Source organism: Manis pentadactyla, chromosome 7, assembly GCF_030020395.1.
Source record: "Manis pentadactyla isolate mManPen7 chromosome 7, mManPen7.hap1, whole genome shotgun sequence".
In the NCBI taxonomy this organism is placed as follows: Eukaryota; Metazoa; Chordata; class Mammalia; order Pholidota; family Manidae; genus Manis; species Manis pentadactyla.
In genome coordinates this window covers 108,835,715-108,860,695 of record NC_080025.1, presented here as the reverse complement: position 1 = coordinate 108,860,695, position 24,981 = coordinate 108,835,715, and the positions used below count along the sequence as shown (strand labels likewise).

General features: G+C 41.4%; 1 protein-coding gene across 8 annotated transcripts in view; it reads left to right on the top strand.

Moving 5' to 3' along the window:
• The window catches only part of ELMO1 (engulfment and cell motility 1), a 507,053-nt gene that overhangs the window by 95,555 nt on the left and 386,517 nt on the right, over positions 1-24,981 (top strand). For all 8 annotated transcript variants that reach the window (XM_036897341.2, XM_036897344.2, XM_036897340.2 and 5 more), the window contains 2 exons: positions 13,131-13,171; positions 14,214-14,286. In XM_036897341.2, the coding sequence (XP_036753236.1) occupies positions 13,131-13,171; positions 14,214-14,286 (114 nt within the window). The remainder of the gene's footprint in view (positions 1-13,130; positions 13,172-14,213; positions 14,287-24,981) is intronic.

The window sequence follows — 24,981 nt, the reverse complement described above, 5'->3', positions numbered from 1 at the left end:
CTTTTTGCTGTCATAATAAGGTAGGATGACTCGGGGACAGGAATAGTCATCCCTCATCTGATTTTTGCAACTGTTGTGTTTGGTATTATAACAACTATTACTTAAACTTCTTTTATAATAAAGTGACCAGGCTATTTCCCTTTCTGTTTTTAGCTCTCTCTCCTTGAGTGATAGAGACAATCTACATAACCTCATGAAATCTTAGAGTTTGCCATGCATTAGAAGAGAAAGACAGTAAACATATTTCTCCCCTTGACTAAGAGCTCAGTTTAATTGTGCAAGCGTGAACTCGGGCCTTCCTTTGCCTTCTGAAAATGAATTACAGATTGTAGTTTGCTTGCCTGGTAGGGTGCGTTGGTATTCTCTTCCATTCCTCTTCCATTCCCCAACTTGGCCGGTAAGAGCAGATTGGACAACCCTGTACAGGATCTATCATCAACTATGTTTTCTTGAGATTTGGTGACTAAGACATTCGACATTTATAGAACCTTTGGGGCATGTCACACCTTGTGCTTGATTTTCCTGTTTAGGTCAACTGGCATTTGTGGTGGGGCATATAAATATGTAGATTTCAGCATTAATAAGAATTCTGATTATCTGGATTACCAGTTACAGGCAGCTTACTATAGAGAAGGGCAGTCTTCACTTTATCTCTTAGAGTATTTAGATCTGTGTAGTATGCCCAGAACTCTGAGAAAATGAGAGCAGCCTCAGAAAAATAAAATATGTGCTTTTCTAGTTCTTTTTCCTACATTTCCATCAAATGTATTCATGAGTCCAAGTCAGTGGCACCACCATGATGCGTGACAACCTCCATCTAACTCCCACAGCCCCTCGAAGACTAAGTCCTGTAGAGCCTACCTCCTGAGTGATTCCTGATTCTGTCTACATCCTCTCCACCTCCCTGCCCCAGCTCTAGCTCACCTCCACTAGCTGACTTCAGTGACTTCACGGCTGGCCCCTCTGCTCCCAGTCTTACTTCCTCTCCAGTGTATTCTCACAGGCTTAGCATTCTTCAGTGGCTCCTCCCTTGGATTTTGAATAAAATGCGGACAAGGTTTCTTGCTGTGATTACTAGGGCCCTGCTGTCCCCAGTCCTCACCTACATCACCAACCTTGCTTAGAGTCACTGTGGCTTCCTCCAAACTCCTCTCCCTTTTCATAAGTTTTCATATGTGACTTTTCTTCCTTTTATAAATGCACACTCCTCAGAGCCCTTACAAATGTGATTTTTCTCTTAACTGGAAATCCCCCTTGTTTCTCTGCCTCTCTAACTTCTGTTCATTCTCCTTCCCAGATGGATACTAGCTCCTTAGAGAAAGTCTCTTCTGCCTCCTCAGACTAGATGAAGACCCTTGTTATATGCACTGTAATATCTTATGACTCCATTTACGCATTGTGCGATCTTCTGCATGAATCAGGTGTGTTCCTGTGCCTAGCACAGGGCACCATATGTAGTACACTCATAATGAATATTAAGCAAAGAAAACAGGTAATGTTTATACTACTTCTTTCCCATAATACAGACAGTTAAATGTAATTATGGAAAGGAGTGTCCCTGGTGAGAGGAACATCTCTTTCCTTGTTTGTTCCCAACAAACATTCTAAACATATTATTACATTTTATGAATTGACTTTATAAACATCTATTTTTGTCTTGCCATCCAAACCATCCATAGTCAAAAGAGAACCAAATGACTGCAACATAAGCTATACCAATTTTCAAAATGATTATAGATGGATCATTACTCTGGGACAAGTTTGTGGTGATCTGTTTTGATTTATCAGCCTCATTACCATAAGATGCTCACAATTTCCAGTTGTCACTTCTTTCTTGAGCTCCTAACCCATATAAACAGCTACCCATCTGCCTATTTGCCTGCCCATAGATGTTCCTCACACCTCAAACTGACCATCTTCAAAGTAGTGCTCATTGTTCCTTCTGCCCACAAATCAGTGTAGTTTTGCTTCTCTTCATGTTTTCCTTTTCTTGGTGACAGATGAAACTATTTGTCTTCCTGGGCTCTTCTCTCTCCCTCAGCTTTTCTATCCAACCAGTTACCTCAGAAAACTTGCCTGCATCTTGTCCCCTTTATCACATCTGCCCCTGCTGCTCTGCTGACCCTACTCTCTCTGCTCAGTGTGGAGGAGCACAGAGGGTAAGAGAAGACTTAAAAAGTGTGTCAGGTATCCTCAAGGGGAAGACTTTAAAAGGGAGAGAATAATATCTACACAAACAGGAGATTATGAATACAAAGTAGGTAGGTAATAAATTGGGAATAGATGGATATAAGAAAGAACCAGTTAGAAATCTTAGAAATGAAAAATATACATATAGTAAGTAACTGTGGAGTGGATTTGCTAAAGAGAGAATTAGTAACTTAGAGAATGAAATAAGAATTTCCAGAACACAGCTCAAAAGATATAGGAATGAAAAATATGAATGTGAGGTTGTATTGAAAGGACATGTTAAGAAGTTTCAACCTATATCTAATTAGCAGGCCTACTAGTAAAGAACAGAATGAATGATGGAGAAGTAGTATTTAAGAAGATCCTGGTGAGTATCTTACCTCTTTGGAACTGAAGAGAAATACCACAGTGGGAGAGAGCAGGGGCTCTAGGCTTTGGTTGGATGGGCAGAGGCTGTCCGAGTTGTATGGACTTAATACGCTGTCCAAGAGCCATGAGAAAGGGGAAGGTTTCTAAACAGGGGAGTGATGTGCTATGATTAGTGCTTACAGAAGTCACAGTTTGAAAATGGTTTTGTAAGAGATCAAATGAAATAAGAGAGATTAGTTAGACAGCTCTTTCAGTAGCCCAGGCAAGAAATGATCATTCTGCAGCCTAGGGTGTTGATAGGGGAGACAAAGAAGTGAGACTTATGTATCATTAAGACATAAATGAGATTAAATTGACAGGTAGCTGATAATTTATTACATGTAAGGGGGTGAGGGAGAGTGAACTGTTAAGGATGAGTCTAAGATTTCTTGTATGATCACAGAGTGGTGATAGGTACCAAAATAGAATGTAATAGTGGAGGAATACTTAGGTAGACTCACATTCTTCCTAGAAACGTTTTGGGTGTAGGAAAAGAAGGCAACGATCTATATGGCTGAGCCTCCTTTTAAGATTTCCTTTGGGTTTTGGTACACTGGTCAGTTTGTCCACCCGACTGGTCTCTTGAGCTCCAGTGTAATCACCAATCACTAGAAAATGCACACCTGTTTATGCCTCTTCCCTGCTTAAAAACTTATGATGGGTTCAAGTCATCAAGAACCCTTTAATTTTTAAAGGCACATTTTTTGCCTTTAATGTGCCTTTTTAGTCACTCTCTCATTCGTATGTGACATTGTCAGCTCCTCCATATACAACGTGAACTCCCAATAAGCCACACCTTTGTATTTACTCCACCTCCAACCAGTGTCCCTTAATAAAGCAATCCAAATAGCATCTATGTTTAATTGCTTCTCTGTACCCATAGGCAGAATAAAGAGGAAAGTTTAGAGATTCACCTCTGACATGGACTTGGCAAGACTGAAAAGCAGATAATATGAAGGATAGGGAAGATGTAATGTTGATTGTAACAGTAGAAGAAGAATAAAAGTTGAAAATTGGGAAAAATAATTTTGGGGTGAGGTTTGAGTTTGAGATTTTGGAAGGATGCACACTCAAGTTAAAATGGCCTGAGGCAGAAGGGGACTACAGAGAAGTCGTAGCACCAAAAGTGAGAAGGGAGCTAGAGCAGGGAGTTCTCGCAGTGGGTATCAAAAGGTTCTGTGGTAGTTTAGGATTTTATCATAATTTGTGTGGATAATGCCTGAGGCAGGATCATCTGCTATTCTCATGGTACTGCTAAAACCTTGTGCCTTACATAATGCTTATCAGAAACTCACTATGTGCCAGGAACCAAAATAGCCAGAACTAGTGCCTTTCCCCTCAGGGGTTAGTTCTGGGCACTTGTTCTTGTTGTTCATGATTGCCAGGACTCCAGATTTGGGATGGACTTAAAGAGCAAAGGTTCTGGAATTACTTAGGCCCGGGTTCAAATTCTGGCATCTTCCCATATGCAGAGAGGCTTTGAGCAAGCTACTTAATGTCTCAGGATTCTCAGACAGTTTTCTCATTTGTAAAAATAGACTTAGTAATATCATCTTGTAAGGATATAAGGTAGTCACTCAATATATAGTAGCTATGAGTGTTGTCATTATTATCAGAAGGGCTGGCCAAGTGGCGATAGATAATAAAAGTCTGGGAGGATATATCAAAGGTAGGGGAGTTTTAGAGAGTTCATGAAGTTGTGGCCACTGTTTGCATATTCCAGACCCTTCCAGAAGTGCCTGTTTTTTTAATTTTTCAAGGCTGTAGTTCAGCCTTAGGATGCCATCGTCACATTTGTGGGACAATATATATTTGAGACTTGGAAGCCCATGTCCTTCCACTACTTGCCAGCAGTGGCAGTCTCAGGACATCCATTACCACTCCAGAAAGAAGGATGACCTGGCAATTAGTGCAGCCATTCGGAAACAAGTAAACCAACTACACAGAGAAGAGAGACAAGAAGTAAAAGGGTGGGGGAGGGAACCCAGATTAAAAAGTAAACTCAGTTCTTAATATTCTTTTGCTACTAGTTTCTCTTAGTATTCTTTTAACTGCTGTCTTATATCCAATCTCAGTTCCTTTGCAATTGATAAACCTTCATAATCCTGTGTTTAAATTGAACCTGAACCCTACTTTGCCTTCAGAGTTTATCTGGCTTGTTCAGATCTTCTCACCTTATCTGATAACACCCTGTCTATCAGAGTCGACAGCCATTTCTGTTTATCCTACTGAGTGTGTCTGATTTCTTATTTTTAAACTATGCACATAAATACGATTAACCTTCCACATACAAACTTGACACAAATAAGTCCCGAATTGATTCACAGTGTGAATCACTTATTTCCACCTAAAAGAGAACACTTGCTTATGAGGGTGTGGTGGAATGGCATGCCCGCCAGTCTAGAGTCATCTGGGCATGCTTCCTGGAAAAGGCTGATATTAAGGAAGGTTGAGAGGGCTATGGAAATTAGGAAATTGGTTTTTGTTGCTGTCTGAGATACTGAAATTTGGGGAAAAATATTTTTTCTTTATATCCATAGCAACACATACTGGGACAGTGTAAAATAGTGAAGGACAGGAAGGAGAATTACGAAAGATAATCGAAATGAGCAGTGCTTTGTTTATGCATTGTCCATTTCTATATTGTTGTCATTGTCTAAAATTGCTGTTTCTCTTCCAATTGAAGGGAAAGGCAATTGCTACTCAGTAGAAGTGTATCAGTGTACCTACAAGAAATAGGTATTTCTACTTGTCTTTAAGCCACTAATAGATGAAAGTGCTAATTAATTATGTCTTTGCTCATTTACATAGTCCAGTGATTACTATGATTCAGAGATTATACTTTATCTTGCTAAAATATAATATTTAGTTAGTTTTGTGAAGCTTGAAACAAGTCATTTTTAATAAGCCCATTTTTGAAATAAATCACCATTTGTCAAGGAAAAGGTGGCGTAGCCTGTCATCTTTCAATTTTTAAAATTAACGTGTTACATGGATTGACTACTTTGGAGACACAGTTGTGAGGCTCTTTGTCATTTCTGTCAATTTTTGGAATCTTGTGTCAGTGATCCACATTGAAACTGTTATCAGAATACTGTCTTTCCAAGAACCAGCTAAATTTGCCTGAAGAAAGTGTGGTTTTGTCATTATATTTTGGATTATTTAGGGCACTTTTAGGAAACCAAAGTAAGCATACACATCTCTGGGAACACACTGGGCTCCTCCATACTAAAGGCAAATGACCGGGAGCATGGAGAGTAGTCACAGAGCTCATTGCGGGGAGGGTAAAGCTGTTGTAAAATGACTGGTGTCATTGACACAATGTCAGGAGGCACCTCTGGGAACTGGATGGATTATTGTACATTAAAGTTTCTCCAGATCTTTTGCAGGCTTAAGTCTTGGTCAACACGTGTATCCCTTCTCAGAGGTGTCCTGACATTTGGAAGCTGGGTTTCTTTTCTGGACCAACATTACTCATAAGTGCTGTGCAGAATATGTTCAATGAATTTCCATCTATAAACACAATGTAAAATCCCAAGTGCTGTGGTGCATCACCTCAAAGTGTCAGAATAAAGTATCAGTCACATTCTTTTAAAGCACTGAAGAAAGCTTTTTAATTGTCTAGGACCAAAACTTTAAATCTCTGTGGGAAATAGTTTTGCCATTAAAGGGGGCTGGAAGGTGCTGGCTATCTGGAGGGCAGGTGCATGGTGGTGCGCAGGCATTGCTTCTGTCTTCCTCTTGCTGTTTTCCACCTTTAGCTCCTGCTGTAGCTTCAATGGCAGTCAGAAAGAGACCAGAAGAAAGGGAAAGAAGATAAAAGTCTGAAAAAGGACGATGTGTTCTTAAATACATTCATTAATTGCATGCCTGTGGGGGCCTAACAGCCACTGTCCTGGGAGGGGACAGAGGTGTTTTGTATGTGGTGTCTGCCGCCAGAGCAAGTATGACCTAGTTGGCAAAAGACACATAAATGAATGAAAGAATAAAGAACAGGATGAGCAATAGACTTGAGAGCTCCGAGTAGAGCTCCGAGGCGGCACGGGGGTGGCTGGGAGTCACTCAAGGGGGAAAGAGGAATTGGACTCATTCTGTCATTTATTTAATTTCTTTAACCAACTTTAAAAAAAGAGTACCTGCAAAGTGTCCAAACAGGATGTAAGAAATGAAAGAACCTGTTCATAGGGAACATGGAGCCAGTGCCTTACTATGCACCAGGCACTGTTTCAAGGGTTTTACATATGTCATTTCAGTTAATCTTCACAATGTGACAATGTGTGAGCTATTGCTTTTATTTTCAGACGAGACAATGGAAGCATGGAGAAGAGAAGGAATAAGTCTAAGGTTATAAAACCAGGGACTGCAGAAGTTGGGGTTTGATCCTAGGAAAGAATTTTCTAAAGTCCTTCAGGAGCTCATAACTGAGGGAAGATAGAGAAAAGCAAGTCATTGCTACACGTTCAGCATGCTAAATGCTTTTCTGGTCACTTAATGTCATCTCCTAAGCATTTTATTCTCCATGTCATTAAGAACATTTGAAATGAACAAGCTGTCTATGAAGCCAGGCTTTCTTTTCTGGGAGATGCCCATTTCAGGACAGAAATGGGTCTCAGCAGGGGGTGCCAGAGGCAAGAACTGTGCCCACCATCCGTGGCTGCTAACGGGCACGTGGTCACATCGGCTGGGGGGTGCTGCCACCTCCCATGAGCCAGTGTCAAGGCAGAAATGTGTGCAGCAATAGACTTGAGAGCTTGGAGGTGAGCATTTGGCTGGGTACAGTCTCCAAACCAGGTGTGTGGGCCATGGACAAGAACAGGGGCTGAAAAGGAAGTGCGCTCATCAGAGGCATGTGGGGGAGGGAGCACTGAGGAGGAAGAGCAGCGGGGCTGTGCCCAGGGAAGGAGCCTCCAGGCAGGTGGGACTTTGCCCCCGCTAAATAAGCAACCAGGGACTCCCGAGAACGCTTCTTAGGAGTTCTCTCATGCTTTAGAGGAACCATGTGCTTTGGGTGGGAGAGTGATCATTTTTTAAAGAGATTCAAGGGAGGCAAGAAGAGGATCTGGCTTAATAAAGAAGCTGAAGTGTTAAGCTTGAAGAGGTGGCAGGACATCTGCGTGGATCCACACAAGGGATTACTGGAAATGCAGGCTCAGACCTTAAAAAGAGGGGTCAGAGTGGGAGATGCAGATTCAGGAATTTATGATATTGGCATTTCATTAAAGGCAAGGGAGAGAGTACAGAAAGGAGAGCAAAGGACCTATGCCCATTTTAAGGAACAGAGAGAGAAGTGCGTATTGCCAGAGGCATAGATAAAAAATGAATTGCTAGAGCACTTGGCCATTCTTAAGAATCTAGCTGATTTTATGCAAATAGATCAGCACATCTTATAGTGGTGGAAATATGCTTTCTGGACTTACCATCTTCAGTAAGTTAAGTTAAATAAAGGGATTATTTTGGAGCATATGAGTTAAAATAAAAAGGGAGGACTAATCCCCCCAAACAAAAAAAGCTACTCTTTGAATATAACTGTTGGCACATGGGACTTTGCCAATCAGATTCATATGGAAATGCATACTTCGTTTGAAAAATAAAAATGTTTCTGCCAACATTAACATTTTCCCGGAATGCTATAAAGTTGAGAAATGCTTTCGTATGCTACAAGATGACCTCACCGTTGCTAAAGGAAATGGGGAAAGAGTGTAGTCTGGGGTCAAATTGTCCCTGATCTGCTGCACGTAGAAACCTGCTAACTGTCTAATTCTCTAGGTTATCCCCCAAAACATTCCTGCTTTTCCCATTTCAGTTCACTGCCGAGTCCAAGAAGGTAGTTTTGACCTTTCAAACAAGAAAGCTTATGGAATTTAGTTATGATTTTTGTAATTTATGAAAACATACTCAGGCAGTTAAAATAATTTGCCTCAATATTCTAAGTCTAGATATATTCAAATGGAGTATAGAATTTTATTGTCAGTTTCTTCAGGGTTTATGGAGTGACAGGGAAAAGAACCAGTTTTCACCCTTTTAGACCAACTTCCTTTTCTCTGAGGCCTGAAGTGAAAGGCAGGTTCTTCAGTGGATCTACAGAAAGTGATCAAGATATTGCTCTTGTCACCCTACTCCCAAGTCTTGGAGAACTGGACAGGTAGATAGAAACACCATATGTAACCTGAGCAAATGTTAACTAAAACATAGCCAAAGCTGGCATTTGGCTTGAAATTTAAGTCAGGCAAGGAGCTCGTGTCAAACTTTATACAGGTGAGGGCTTTATACAGGTAGTGAGAGAAGCAGTGATAGCAGGCTAGTGTTTTCTGCTTAGGTATCTCATTCTGTCTCTGTTTAAGAGAGTGCGGCTCACCTGTGTGGCCTTGCTAAATGGGTGGTGACAGTCACTAATCGGTGTCTGTTTTTATCAGCTGTTGAATAACACTCCTCATCAGCTGGCTCACTCAGTGCTCTCCCAAGCTATGAGTCACATAACTCCTTCCAGCGAGGTCTGTGCAGGGAGTAGTGGCAGCTTTCACACGCCTAACAGCTTAGAGCCAGCAGCTGCCTAGAGCCTCCAGGCGTGGTTTACGCGGTGGCAAGTGGGCTGGGTGCTGTGTAATCCAGGCTAGACTTCAAAATAGTTGCTTTACATTCAAGCCTTTTTGTTTGTTTTGATTTTTAAAGAAAGTGAATGTCTGGGTTTTCCATTTAACAAAAATGTGTTGAGTCTCCTTTTAGGTCCTTAGCTTCTATGTATTGTGGTAACTAGTACTGAAGGGTGAGGAAGGTTACAAAGGTGAATTACAATGCCTTGATCTCAAGGGACAAGAAGAGAGGACAGGTGTACAAAGTCCTTAGGAGTGATTTATTTAATATGCTAAGTGCAGAGAAGGAGTGATCTCTGTCTACCTGGGGAGATCAGGGACATCTGTTTAGAGGAGGTGGCTGCCACATGGATATTAGTGGTAGGGTTGGAACACAGAGGAGAGAGATGTTTCAACAAATGGCATAAAGTGAACATATGGAGTTGGGAAGTTTTTTTTTTTTTTTTTGGTGAGTCTCATCAAGAAGCATGGAGAACATGTACAATGTTGGTAGAAACTTTGCTTGAGACCAGATTGTGGTAGACACTGGATAACAAGTTAAGGAGTTTATACTCTCTCAGTGGTGGTCATTGGGGTTCTATGGAGGAGACTGGAGCAAAAGGGAGACATGAGCAAAGTTTGTGGGGAAAGTCTAATTTTGTCTAATTATAGTTAATACAGGTATTGGACAGAAAGAAAATGGAGATGTGGAGGCTTCTTTGCAGGAATCTGGTGACGGGATCCTCAGACCTTTTAATAAAGATGGTAGTGTAAGTCCTAGAAAGACTAAAGGGGAGAAAAGTTGTGGAGGAAGCAATGATGGGACACAGTGTCTTGTAAATGTATATGTCACAGAAGAGGGTAAAAAACAGGAGATGACAAGAATAAGTTCTTTAGAAGCATATGTGGAGAAACTGCCAAAAGGAAGCAAGTTGAGTGTAGGAACCAATGGAAACTAGGAGCCTAAGTTTGACATGCAGCTTCCAGTTGGAAACTTACGGCAGGTAGTTACTAGTGATGCGATGGTGCTCAGGGAAGTCTCTGGGGCTAGGGACCTACAGCTAAGAGTGACAGATTGGAGAAGGATTGGTTCTGTACCAGGCATCGAACGATGAGTGTCAGGGTTTTGGGAGAATAGTTAGAAAGTGAGAAGTAATGATGTGAGCGTCAGAGGGGAAAATGCTACATAACCTGGTAACAAATTAGATCTGGAGAGTGAAGACATAAAGGTGACTGATGCTCCTGGGCAGTCATGGTATCCAATGAGGCAGAAGAGTCATGGAGGGGTAGGTTAAGCTTTGGGGGGGCATGCTGTTTTGGGGGACTGATGGGTGGGAATAGTGAGAGCAGTGATTTTTGTTTGTATGTTTAATAAGATGCCTGAAGGAGAGTTAAAATGCTGTATCTGACAAACTGTCATAGATTTGCAAGATAGTCTATATAGACTTTGGACAGTTGAAATGAATGAGGAACTGACCAATTGAGTAAAAGCAGAAGAAACAAGAACAGAAATTTGGAGTTAGGAAGGCAGAGGTAAATGAGAAACAATGAAGGATCTCTTGGTTTTTTTGAAGGCTTACTGGTTATAACTATAGGAGAATAAAGGGGATATCATAGAAGTTCTAGAGAGAGGGTTTCAAAAAGAAGGTAGTTGTAACAGTGTCAAATAAGGTAGATGGATTAAAGGAGATGAGAACTGTGAATGGTCATTGGCAACTGGGTTTGGGTGGTGGGGGCTAACTTTTTATGGGAACAGATAGAAGGGTGGAAGGGGCAGGTATAGAAAGTGGCGGGTACGATCAGCCCTCTACTTACATAATATTCATTTTAATAGGGTTGGCTGCATTATGGATGCATTGTGTTCAGTTAACTGTGATTCCTTTCCCTCTGTGGCTCAGGTTTTTCTTTAATCTTTCTGTATTAAATCCTCAGCTTTGTTCTTCCATGGTCTTTACTCTTTTCATATATGCAACTTCAGAATGTTATAGATATAATAGTACCCCATAGGCTTCTGTCTTTTCAAATATAATTCTGAATCTGAATCAGACCTGAGTTAAAATCCAAGAAATTCCTCTAATGTACCTCAACCAAGAAGTCTCATTCTGGGAGCTGTTATTTTAGATTCCTTCTCCTGCCTCAATAGTAATAATTTCTTGGCCTGATCTGTTGTTTCAATGTAACGTAAGGCTGAAATCCAGCCCTGTTGTTTATATTTCATTTTTCAGGATGCAGGAAGACTAGGAGGCTGGGAGACTAATGGATCTCCCTGAAATACTGGTAGCCTGGAGAGGTTTCTGGCAGCTGGAAGTACAAATCCTCATCCTATGGGAAAAGCTTTGTTCCTAAGTTTCCTTTGTCATTTGGTTGTGAGAACACATTTGCCCTGCAATTCACAGCTAATTGGACAAGCCAAACAATGCACAAGTTCTTGCAAAGATCTAGGACTGTGTGACATGTAACTTCACTGTAGAACCCAATCTCCATTTCTAATCTTATTCTAGAGGAGACTGACTCACGGATGTCCGAAATACCCTGCCATCCTTCCACTCCTCAACAGTCCTAGGTCCCCCTCCTCCTCCCTACTCCTTTTATATTTTATAGTTGCAGGCAGTCATTCTTTTGAACAAATAGTGGTGGACTTCGTCAGGGTGGCTAGAGCTCCAGTGGGAAGGCGTTCACTGGAGGAATGCTGAGAACTGAGCTGGAGCTTTTAGCAGGGACTAGAGGCCCTTGAAAAGGATAATGAACAGTGTTCAGAATGCAGACAGAGCAGCGTCATGTCCAAGGGCAAGGATGCAAGGAGGAAATGGAGCTCTTCTAGTGGCTCAAGAGGGCAAGGAAGCCAGAGCCCAGGCCCTTTTATATTATCTCCCATTTAATTTAACTTAATTTAATTCTTACAGTAACTCTGAGGAGTGGATATATCCTATGCCCATTTTACAGATAAACTAGTTGAGGTTCAGAAAATTATAGGAATCGTAGGTCACACTGCAGCCAAGTTGACAAGCTAGGATTTGAACCAGTTCTGCTTGATGCAGAATTCCTTTCCCTGTACCACATGCTCTTCAGATGATAGCAGTTGTACATGTTTATATGCAGTCAACTTTCCTATGGTTGTATCTGAAAGTCCAGGACCATGTATTGTATTTCTTGATTTCTCTTCCCTATTCGTTTGTTGTCTGTGATCTGTTTCTTGGTTGATACGCTGTTGCCCACCCCAGGAGACAGACAGGGTCTGTTTGCATCCAAGGCAGGAAGAATTTCAACATCTCTGGGTGAGCAGTGTGTGTGTCTCTGTGCTGCATTCCTTTTCTCTGGAGGCAGGCAGAGCACAGCTGTGGCTACTAGGCCAGGACACAGCTGTAGTCAACCGCCAGTTGACACCATGGCACGTGGTGTCATGGTCTCATAACTCAAGTGTGCCAGCTCAAGCTGCTGCGTGATTGGCATTTGCTTGGGCCAGGGCTGGGGAAGGATCATATGCACTTTGCAGGAACAATTTTGCAATACCTCATATTCCATTTGCCATGCATTCTCATAAAAACATCATGAATCCAAGTTTGTTTGCATAAAACCAAACTGCTGGTTGCCTGATTCATGTGCTATTCCTGAGGAATTCTGGTTATAATTTGACCTTGTGGGCTTTCATTGCCTGTGAAATCTTTGAACAAAGCTGTTTTCATCCTAATTTTATGGTGGCTGAATTAAATCTGATGTATATTTTGTTCAACTAATGTTAAGTATAGAAAAAAAAAGTACTGTAAGTGTAATAAATCAATATATTTGGTGGTGCTGGCTGGTAGGTTATTACCTTGAGAAAAACAACCGACTTGTTGACAATAACTAAGAATAGCAAATGTAAATTCTCCTTAGATATCTTTTTATTAGGCTTCTTCTTTTTTTTCATGTAAAATGATGAAATGAAACTAACAGAGAGTATTTCCTTTTTTTGCTATTTTGCAGAAAAAACCACTGTCTGCAATAATAAAGGAAGTCTGTGATGGGTAAGTGTTACTCAGGATTCATCTGAGTCACTTCAGTCCACAAATTGAAAAGCTACAAAAATATTCCCTGTGTGATTCTAAAACATTATTCCTAAGCCACTACTTGACCTGTCCAAAGACACCAAGAATTCCTAGGTAAGATTTACATGCCCTCTTTAACCAAAAAATTACTGTTGTTCCTCCAAGAGCAGAAAGTATGAAATGGCTAGTGTGTACACTCTGGGGTTGGTTTTATTTATTTGGAAAGTTGTGGTTCATTCATGCTACTCAGCAGGGAGTGGTCTAAAGTTCCTGAGGTTAGATACACACTTCATCTGGTATAAACTGAGAGGACCACTTAGGTCCTCTTGGAAGGTGAGGACCTCAAATTCAGGTGCCCAAAGAAGATGAAATCATTTAAAAGACCAGTTGGTGTGTAGTTTTGGTGCTACGTGGAACTTCACGGTGGTATGGCTTTTCTACTTCTCTCTGGGCTGTTCTCAGTCCAAAGGAAAGCAGGTATGGAAGTTGCATGAGGAGTTTTTCTTTTTTTGTGTGTGACTTTTAAAGCAGGGCTGTGAATAGAGTATTACCTGGAATTTATTGAAGACCTGGGATAGTTAGTTGGAATGTTCCAACATGCAGCGAGCATACTGATGGGGGATTGTGGAATACAGAGACAACTGAAATGAAACCGTTTTCAAAAATTTTAAATGCATTGCATTCATTTTCTTTGTTTTCCTCTCTCTGCTCCACACCTTCAAAATCGGAAGGAAAGTAACTTTATATTAAAGTAGCCCTGCCTCAAAGTCATGAAGGTAAAATGCTTAAAGGTGAGCAGTAGGCTTGGAGTAAGACCTAGCGATCCACATGTGAAATGATGGGTCTCAGGGTAATAAAGGTGGGTCAGTGTCATTTTGTTTTAGGAACCACATTGTGGGGTACATAGGGTACTGGCCGAATTCCAAGCACAGGGTGTTTACTTCATCTAACTCTGTCAAACTGTAAAAATGAAAATGACCATTTTTTGGTTTTCTGATCAGTTTATGCTTGCGTTTTTAAGGTGGTCCCTTACCAACCATGAATACTTTGCACTGCAGCATGCTGATAGCTCAAACTTCTATATCACGGAAAAGGTAGGTCACCCACTTTATTTAATCTGGCACACTTACACTTAAGGAAATTGAAACATGACTAATGTTTCCTCTGTTCAGCTGGTCTGACTTTTAGATCTCTACCATCCATGAAAATAGTGTGTACAAAGTAAACAACTGCCATGTCAGTGTACACTTAGCACTTTCAGGAGTGAAGACCAGATATGTTCCTGTGTCCTGTTTTAGTAACAGCATTTGCCTTCTGACCTTGAATTTACTAATTATCTCTTCTTTCTCATTGTTGCCTTAAGCGTTTATTTGATACTTAATGACAGTCCAGCTCTCCTTTCTCAGGCTTTTTTTTTTTTTTTTTTCATAACAGCCTCTAAGCCCTGCTTAATGTAGTTGAAACAATGACAAGAGACTTAACAAAGGTGACATTTGCAGGCACTGAGTGTTCCGTGGCTCTTGGGAACCCTGCTTCTCCGGTGATTTTTTTTACTCTTTAGAAAGCTTGGAGGAGAGGGAGGGAGTTGTGAAGACTACAGTAGTTTTGTCAGCAAGTAAAAACAATGTCTGAGACATCCCTGATAGGAGAAGGGACAACTAGCATTTATTCAGCACCCACAGTGTGCCAGGAAATGGGCCGGGCACATTACATCTGTTGGTTGATTTCTTCCTCGAGACAACCTGTGATGTAAACAATATGGGTTGTGGTTAACAGATAAGAAATCGAGTCATAAAGGTCATGTGGGTTGGCCGATAGCTCAGGGGTGGTAAACTATAGGGAATCAGGAAGCAAATCCAGATCCTTGTGCTTCTGTCATTTTTCCTTCTGGGGATTTCTAGAAGAGCGTGGCCTTCAGCTCAGTTTTGTGGAGAGCTCACTGATGCATGGGAGCCAGTATTGTCCTGATGGAACTGCACCCTTGTGGGGTTGGCAGGGAGGGAAGGGACAGCCTTCTTGACAGCATTGTTCATCACAGCAAGGTGGTCAGTGCTGAGACAGGAATGAGTACAGTGTGCTCTGGGAGGAGGAGGGAGAATTGGGTGTCCTCAGATGCAGGCATTGTTTGTCCCAATCAGCCATCCCTAGGGTCACCATTTACCTATGAATTAGGTGGTGGTTTAAGTGGAGGCAGTAACAAGGGTCCTGTTTCTACGTGATGGCTCTCTCTATCCTGAGGGTGTGTGTGTGTGTGTGCGTGTGTGTGTGTGTGTGTGTGTGTGTGTGTGTGTGTGTGTGTGCGCGCGCACGCGCGCGCATCTATGTGTCTGTGAGGGGGTGGGTGCGGGGTGGGGCAAGGGGCATTCAGCCCAGCCCAGAGGGAAGGAGGCCTGGAAATACTTCTCAGAAATTGCTTTGTCCTTCCCAGATGGACACCAGAATTTTCACAACTGATTGTGTTTTCCTCTTCACATTGGCTGCCAGAAAACTGAGAGTTAACAAGTAGACTAGATTTCCCAGCCTGTGTGTATCTATTAATTTTACTTGTTCCTTTGATTCATTACACAAATACTTAGTTTCCTATCTCTATTTTCCCCTTGCTTCATTTTCTTAATATTTTTCATTTATTTTATACTGCATTTAGATAATCTGTGTGCTATTCTTTGTAAGATAAAGAGCTTGTAAGTAAATAAAAGGTAAGTGTTAGCAGTTAGGTGTATTGCTGTTGATATCCTTAGGAAAAAGACTGTCTCATTTCAACTTGGTGGAGTCATCTTTTAAAGGTAACTAAACTATTGTGACTTTTGGAGACTTTGGGAAAAGATTGTATGGTTTTCTGCTATTTGGGATATAATATGAAAAAGTGTAATGGTAAAAGTGATAAAAATTATAGGACAATAGAAGTTATAATAAGGTTTTCAAACACTACCAATTAGTGTATGGCGAAATCAGTTTAGTTGGTTGTTGTTTGCGAAAACTTGTGTCCTACACACACATATATAAACATGTATAATGTGCTTGTTTTTTACCCTGGGTTGTAGTCTAAAAGCTACCAAGTCACAAACAGCCCTGCCTTTGATTAATTTATATTGGCTTGTGTCCCCTCTTGGCTGGCCTGTCTTCTTTCATAGCTAGGAGACCTCAGTTTATTGCAGATTACTAAGGATGGAATTCTCAGACTAGAGAACGTAAACATTATAGGGAGAATCTTTTAAAACTGTGTATTTTCAAATCCCAAGCCCAGCGACACAGATTGAGTGGCCTTGGATATGGACTAAGGTTTTGTATTTTAAGAGCCCTCCATGAATTCTGATGTGGGATGCCACCTGGAGGAACACTGCTGGGAGCCGTTTATCCCAGACACTGTGTACTGGGAATAGAAGTTGTGTACTAAGTGTGACTTGCGAGTGTTTGTGTGTGACCGGTTCTTGGAGTAATTAAAAAATTCATTTTCTATGTATGTTTTTGTTCTAAACAAGATGAATATATACTCAGAAAATGCAAACTGCTCATAACAGTGGGAAAATTACTGTTTTATCAGACATCCTAGTCATTTTCTGGGAGATCTTACTTTGCCTGAGGAAATTCTCAATGTTGAGTGTACAAGGGACTGCCATCTAAGTCTGGCACTGACTGGTCTGTCCCGCTTCAGTGGGCAGTAGCCAGGATTATTCTTTCATTAAGAGTTTAGGGAGTGAGGAGACTCTTCTTCCCAATGGTAGCCCTTTGTTAGCAAGCAGAATGTCATCGCTCTCCCCACTGCAGCTGTTAGTGGGCACAGCTGCATGTGCACGTGACACCGAGCTCGATGTGCTCAGGATGAGAGGGACCTCGAGTCCTGGGTGCAGGGGCCAACCTGGGCTCCCTTCAGTCTGCTGTTAGGTCCATCCAGTTCCTTGCAAGTATTCCTAAAAATAGAGCCCATTTTTCATGTTTAAAGTAATGGGTTTAACATCATCTGGGTTACTTAGGGCCCAGTGAGTTGTTAGGTAATATTTGCATTACCATGGTAACCTGTGACTAATTTTTGAAGCTTGTGCGTGTTCTTAGTTACTAATTTTCCTTGAATGTAAGGTGGTCTCCCTCCCTTTGCCAGAGATAGAATATTACCTATAATTTTAAGGAAGAAAAATTCTCCAGGCCTGACAAGCTTACACATTTTGTGACTGTGAATGGATGCTTGTGATTCTCTTCCTCTGAAGGCATCTCCTCAGGAGACATCTCCCCTACTTTTCTTAGGCTTTTCGAACTCATTTTCTGAGATAGCCTTCATTTGCTTATTGGGCTATTAACTTCGGTTTTTCAGTGCAGTGGGAAAAGATGTCATGTTGTTGAGCAGTGTTCAGCAGAAACATAGCATTCAAATTAGCTTGGAAAAAGTTAAGATTCAGCTGTTCACAAGTTCAAATTTTGTTTCATGAACTTCTATATTTCAGGGTGATGTCTGAGAGAGAAGGAGGGAAAGAAAGAAAATAAAAAATGAAAAACGAATTGTGTATTTTTTCAGCTTTATTGAGGTATAATTGACAAAATCGTAAGATGTTTAACTTGTATGTCTTAGTAATTTGATATATGTATTTTCTGAAAGGATTCCTCCTATCTAGTTAATTCATGATCTGTCCCCTCAGGTATGTATGTATGTATGTATGTATTGTATGTATTGGGTGAGAACATTTAAGTTCTACTCTCTTAGCAAATTTCAATGATTTAATACAGTGTTATTGGCTAGAGTCGCCAGATTTTACGTTAGATCTTCAGGCTTCATTCATCTTATAGCTGAATGTTTGTACCCTTTTAGCAACTTCTGTCTGTTTCAGCCCCTGGTAACTACTTTTTCTACTCTTCTGTGTCTGTGAGTTTAACTTTTCTTCTTTTAAGTTGATACACTTAAGTGACACCATGCAGTATTTCTTTATCTGATTTATTTAACTTAGCACAATGCCCCCAAGGCTCATCCATGATGTCGCAAATGACAGCATTTCCTTCTTTCTCATGGCTGAATAATATTCCATTGCATATACCTTCTTTATGCACTTATTTGTTTATATACGCTTAGGTTGTTTCCATATCTTGGCTATTGTGAATAATGCCACAGTGAACACAGGAGTGCAGATATCTCTTCAAAATATTGATTCCATTTCCTTTTCCTTTGGCTACAAACCCAGAAGTAGGATTGCTGTATCATATGGTAGTTCTGTTATTGAACTTTTGAGGAAACTGCCATGCTGTTTTCCATAGTGGCCGAATTAATTTTTATTCCCACCAACAGTGTATGATTGTTCCCTTTTCTTCACATCCTTGCCAACACTTATCTCTCTCTCTTTTTCTCTGTTTATGATACTCATTCTGACTGATGTGAGGTGGTATCTCACTGATTTGGTTTGCATTTCCCTGAGGATTAGTGGTTTTGAGCCCCTTTTCACATACTTGTTGGCCATGGGTGTGTCTTCTTGGGAAAAATGTCTATTCAGCTCCTCTGCCCATTTTTTTCATTGGATTGTTTCTATTTTTTCTATAGAGTTGTGTATGTTCCTTACATATTTTGGATGTTAACCCCTTACCTGGTATATAATTTGCAAATATTTTCTCCTATTGCCTTTTCATTTTGTTGATTATTTCCTTTGCTGTTCAGAAGCTTTTTAGTTTGATGGAGTCCCACTTGTTTCTTTTTGCAAATCATGGGCTTACTTTAAGTATTCCAGTGGAAATTTGTCTTCTGAAAAAGAATTTTATGAAGAGAATGCTAAGCATTTTAATTCATTATCCTTATTCCAGTCTGATGGTACAGGTATGATTAGCTCCATTTTGCAGTGAGGAAGGTGAGACTGAGAGAGATTGTGCAACGGTGTGTTTGGGCTACACAGATGGGCAGTGGTCAATCTGAGGCTTGGCTCCAGCTGGATCTGTCTTCAGGCTTTCTGTGCCTCTTCCTAGAGTGTCTCGCCCCCCCCCACCTCTCTGGGCCCAATTTGTTTGTCATGCCTTTTCTTTGTTGAGACCAGGCCAGTGATCCTGATGGTAATTGCCTCAAGAAAATAAATACAGGAAGTTACAGCTGGTGAGCACTGGTTACCAGCGCAGCCCTTAGCTTCCTTATTCCTTAAGGGGATAAATTGGAGGAAGACGTAATGGTACTCTCCACTCATTAGGGGTTTTCACTTGGTACGGGTTGTACAGTTGTCTAATTCCTGCACTAATACCATTCCTTTTAGGCAAACAGGGAAATTGCCTCATCATCCTTAACTCTAAGCACACAGAGAGGTCGGTCCCTAGAAAGCACAGGGCAGGGTGGAGGGCACCATTAGGAGATTGCATACATGCCAAGAGTTAAAGCTTTATCACAATTTCAGAGTGGTATTTGCTTCCCCCCTGCTAAGACCTACTCCAGAATGTATGAAGTATAGTGATAAACCTCCACTGTATCTGACTTTGATAAACACATATTTTGTGATAATGGAGATAATCATGCCTCACCCAGGCCCTCTCTGTAAAGCTGGCTCTGGGAACCTTTGTGAAGGAAGTGGGGTCGTTTGAGGGGCACCCTTTTGGTGCCATTCCCACTGCTTGGATACTCTGGGTTCTCACCCAGTCCTGGAGCTCCCAGGGCAGGCAGGGATTGGTACCCCTGGGACATTTATGTCCCACCCAGTCGGAGACTCCTCGACTGGCATATGGATTTCAGTTCAACTGTCATGCCTTGAGCACTGGGCTCCACAAATAGCTTAGTGAGATGCATGTGCTCCATTCTCTGCATTCATGGATCTCAAGGTCTAGTGGGGGTAAAACTTTGAAATGGGCACAGGTTTTGAGGAAGGAGAGGAAGAAACCGAGTGATTACGGAAGAGAAGAGGGATCCAGAAAGGTCCTGGAGCAGGCTAAGTATGTCTGGACTGAATTTTGAGATACGAATGGGAAATGTATGCATTCAAAGACAGAACTCTGCTTGTGAGTTTTAGGCACCTTGGCAAGCCAGCTGGGGAGTTATTTGGCAGGTGGTAACCCCTGCCCTGAATGTTTGTTGTCTGCTTGCTCTGTGGCAAGTGCTCAGCTAGCATTTCATGTGGACTATTTGTTTTATTTGAGTCTTACAGTAAGCCCATACATCAGGTTACATGTTCCATTTTCTGGAAAGCACAACTGAGGCTGGGGATGTAAGTAAGAGCTAGGATTGGGCCCAGGAAGTCTGACTCCAGAGCCAGTGCCTTCTGTTCTTGGGCTGCTTGTGGGATGGGCAGAAATTTTGGTGATTTTTAACCACAAATGGGAAGCACACCAGTTTTTGGTGCTGGAGATAGAGATTGATCTTTTTGTCCCCTTCCTTTACCTCCCTGATTTCCTTTGCTGACAGTCCACATTCTACCACCTCTCAGTCTGCCCAAAAGCATTTGATTCTACATACACTCTTGTCCCAATAACCCAATTTGGTCAACATTGCTGAACTAAGTAATTTGTGTTAGAAATCCCCAAAGGTACACACATCCCCAGCAGAGCTTCTTTTCCGTCTGGAACAAGGCTAGTGAGTCCCAGGGAACTGGTTCCATCCCTGTGTGGGAAGGTCCGTTCTGTACATAGTTGGTGGATGGTGCTTCTAAGCTGGGTCAGCTACCACAAAGGTGTGTGTCTCTGTCAGTCATTAAACAAAATGGAAACTGGGGTGTCATACGGTGGCTCAAGCGCATTGTCGTGAAAACACCTGAAGTTTGTACATATGCCTTGGATAATTTTCATTTCAAACGTGCCTTTTTTTAGTGTGGTGGGTATAGGGCTGTCAAATAAAAGAGGTCAGCGACATTTGTGTTGACTGCCTGCCCCTGTTTGGTGTGGATGTCCTTAAGCACAGACATCTCCGGTCAACGTGGTTCATCTTTTAAAAGTGCCTGAAATATTGCATGCTTTGGGCATTGCTGAGAAAGACTGGGGAATTTTATTCTATTTTGAGTATAATGTGAACAGTAGAAAATTACTTTTAGATGGTAAAATTATAGGACAATGCAGGTAATAGTAGGGTTTTTCAGACTGTAGGTTATCATTCACTAGTGGACATTAAAGTATTTTAATAGATTGAAAGGGCATTAAAAAATGGAGTGTAACAGAATTGAAAAATAGCAGAATATGTTACATAATGTTGTTTTGTGAAATATTTGTTTGACTTACATTCATATATAATACCTGTATCTACAGTCTTAGTTTTTACCTTAGCTTGGGGCCAGAAATGTTTTGAAGTCCCCAAAAATCATTATAAGGGGGTATTGAGTAGGGAGGATAAATAGAAGTGCTGTATGCTAAGTATGCTTGCTTTGTGGCAGATGCTCAGCTGAGCATTTCACGTGGACTATTTGTTTTATTTGAGTCTTACAGTAAGCCCTTGAATCAGGTTTTAGTGTTAACACGTTCCATTTTCTGGAGTTTAAGGAAGCCGCACTTGCGGAGTGTGCTTTCCAAAGTACTACACACACATATACACCCACCCCCACCACCAACCAAAAGACAAAATAATCTGAGGCAGATCTTTTCCTGGGAAGCTTCCCCATCCTTGGCTCCTGGGAGGACAGGCCTGGTACCACATATCCCTTCCCTATGGCCACACAGCTAATGGGACCAGAAGTTGACACCTTATTCTAGCTGGGTCCCCATACATTCTCCCCTGGGAATCTGAAATTGAGGAGTGAGTTCAGTTATGGTGTTGGCTGGAACAGCAAGGTCATAGGGAATTAGTGCCAATATGGTGTCGTGGCAGATACACCTTCCTGCAAGCTGAATACACGGCTTGGTAGACGGAGCCGTAAGTACACTGAGTAAAACCAGTCTGCAGAAAGGATTGCAGCTTGAGATAATAACTGGGGCAAAGGTCTGTGAGGGAGTCAGGACAGGGAGAGGGAGAAACTTCCTGTCCTGACTTCCATCTCTGCTTTCTGTTCCCTGTTTTCTGCTTCCCTGTGGGAGGACCTGCTCTGGCTTTTTTGTCCGGTGCCTTGACTTAAGCCACTTCATGCTGGTCATAGTTCCCCTTGATCAAAGAACTTTCACTGGGACAGGCATTTTAATTTGAGTGAACCAGAGCCCAGAAATGTTGTAAATTTCCTAAACTAGCCACACATCATATGTAGCATTCCCTTTTCTGCTGCCTGTGGTAAAAGATACTGGATTTGTTTAACAGAAGCCACTATTGCTGCCTCAGCAAGCTGCACCTCAGCTGAGTGTGGCCAGCAAGGCTGCCACCTGCAGACCCAGGCTGGCACCTCCAGGCCTGACTCTCAGCAGACAGGAAGGGGCAAAGAAAAATGTCCCTGCTTTTCACCTTACCCTATCCTTTCAGCTTTTCTGGGGTACCTGACTCCAAGCACTTTTCTTCTGCTTCCCCTTTGCCCTCTCCCTTGCCTTTCTCACACCCTGCTGTCTGCTGTTGCCTTTGTTAAAGACTCTGTTGGCATTCACAGGTGCCTTACTGCTGAATTCTTTCTTTTTTGACTTGTGACCAAAGCTGACTTCTGTTACAGATGCTCCTTGCCCTATGGGCTTCTTAGATGCCTGTTTCCAGCCTTTGGAAAGCACTGGACTCTCCTAGATGAGCTGTTTGTCCTGGATCTGCCAGCTCATAATCCAGAGCTGTCAGAAAGAAGTAGCCATGCTACGAGGAAAAAAAAGCCATGTGTGCACTCATGTATTTGTCAAAAGAACTAACTTTTATTGACTTCCTGTATGTGCCAGGCACTGTGCTGAGCTATATATAGTTACAACCTCTATGATTCTCAAGATCCAGAAGGGTAGAAAAGCAAATAAATATTTTTACCAAATTAACTAGTTATAATTTTAAGTGCCACAAGGAAAAATATGAGCATTTAGACCTAATTCAGCTGGAGCAGGTGACATTTGAGCAGAGATCTAAGAAGAATAAAAGGGGAAGACCCTTAACTTGGGCAAGCTGCAGCTGGACAGTTTGCATGAGTCCCAATTTTCAAAGCCTTGTAAAGCCATATTGATGGTTTTGAACTATAGCCTAAAAGCATTTGGGAGTTGAACCTGACCGCAAATGTTTGAACTGTAGAATCCCCTGTGATTGGTGTGAATGCACCATATTGGAAGAGTGGCCAACCTATGCTAGAAACTATCAGAAAACTGTTCACTGTGGAGAGGAAAAGAATGCAAGGGTATTTTGAAATATACATAGATATTAACATCAAGTGCTGGGTAGTGCTTTTTGATTCCAAGGAGACAATAGGAAGATAAGAATCTTCTTGAAATATCTGCCCACAAAAAGCTAGCCATTAACCTCCTTGACATCTTGGCTAAGGGTAATAATACATTGAAGTTGAATAAAGCAGCTCATTTTATTTATTTCCATAGTGATGTCTCCTTGATACACTTGTTGATTTGTACAGCTTGATAAAATGTTAATGTATGATTACCTAACATATTGAATTTTAACTTCCCTTTTGGACACTCTTAGTTTAGAATGTAAGTATTTTCTAATATATTCAGAAGAAAATAAGTAGAAAAACATCTGTAATATTTCTTATAGATTGGGGCATAGGAGTGCCAGGAGGAGAAATTGATTTGCTCAGATTTGACAGTTAAATATGTTTTATAATAAGAAAGGTAATTAAGACACAGTCCCTGTCCTCATAGAGTTTCCAGTCCAGAGGTAGACTATGTTGATACCGATTGATAATTGATAGGATATTTGAAAAGATTATTGAGAATATGATTTTGGAGTCAACTAGATTTACAATTTGACCCTATATTTTTGGACCCATATGTCCAAGAATGTTAATAAGTCTTTTAAGCAGGATACGGACTCTTCTACTTTATTTTTTTTAAACATCTTAATTGAGACGTAGCTCACACACTATAAAATCTACTCTATTAAAGTGTGTAACTCAATGGTTTTTAGTACATTTACTATATAGTGGGCAATGGTTTATATTTTAGATAGCACAGCTGTGTCATTTGCATATGGGGTATTTTCATCTTCTTAAGCATCAGCTCATAGACTTAATTGTAGATCACAGCTCAGATTTAGAGATTTGGATTCAGTTGATCAAGGCATTTTTAACAAGTCCAAGGGGTCCTCCTGCCATGTACTACCCACTAGAAGTGTGAACAGCCTCTGGATCTTTCTCCTTATTCCTGCATACAATAAAGACCCATATTGTGCATTCTTATTGGCTTACAGGCCTGTACACCCTAAACTGCAGGATCATTCTGGTTGGTTTCCACTGTGTTGAGCGAGAATGAGGTCCAACTTCCTCATGAACCTGGCCATCAGGGTGTGTCTGAGTCTTGCTCTAGTCAGCATTTTCAATTTTGCCATCTTTCTCTTGTTCCCTCAACTTTTTCAGGACAAACTGCCTTCGTGTTCTCCAGAGGAACCTCCCTTGTCTCCTCCATGTAGCTTAATGCACCTGGAATTCAGTCCTGAAACCACCTCCTTCCTTCCCTCCCATTACGTTTCAGGTACTAGATTAGGTGCTGGAGATAAGGAATGACACGACACACTCCCTGCTTCTGGGGAGATGAGCCTAAGCCACAAACACACACTGGAAGCAGTGTCATCAAAATAACTGTCATTTCAGGAAAGCTGGCCCTCTTCTCCCTACCAGTCCTAAATAGTTTGAGCTGGAAGAAACCGTGGCTGCTTGCCTGAAATAAGCTTACCCACAATTCTGGAGATTAGTTTCTTAATTTAGTCCTCTTCTAAATCTCATCCCCTTCTTTCTGCTGCTATAGGAATTATTATCTCTTTAGTTTATTGTCTCTTGGGTTCATTTATTAGCTAATCAAGACCTGCA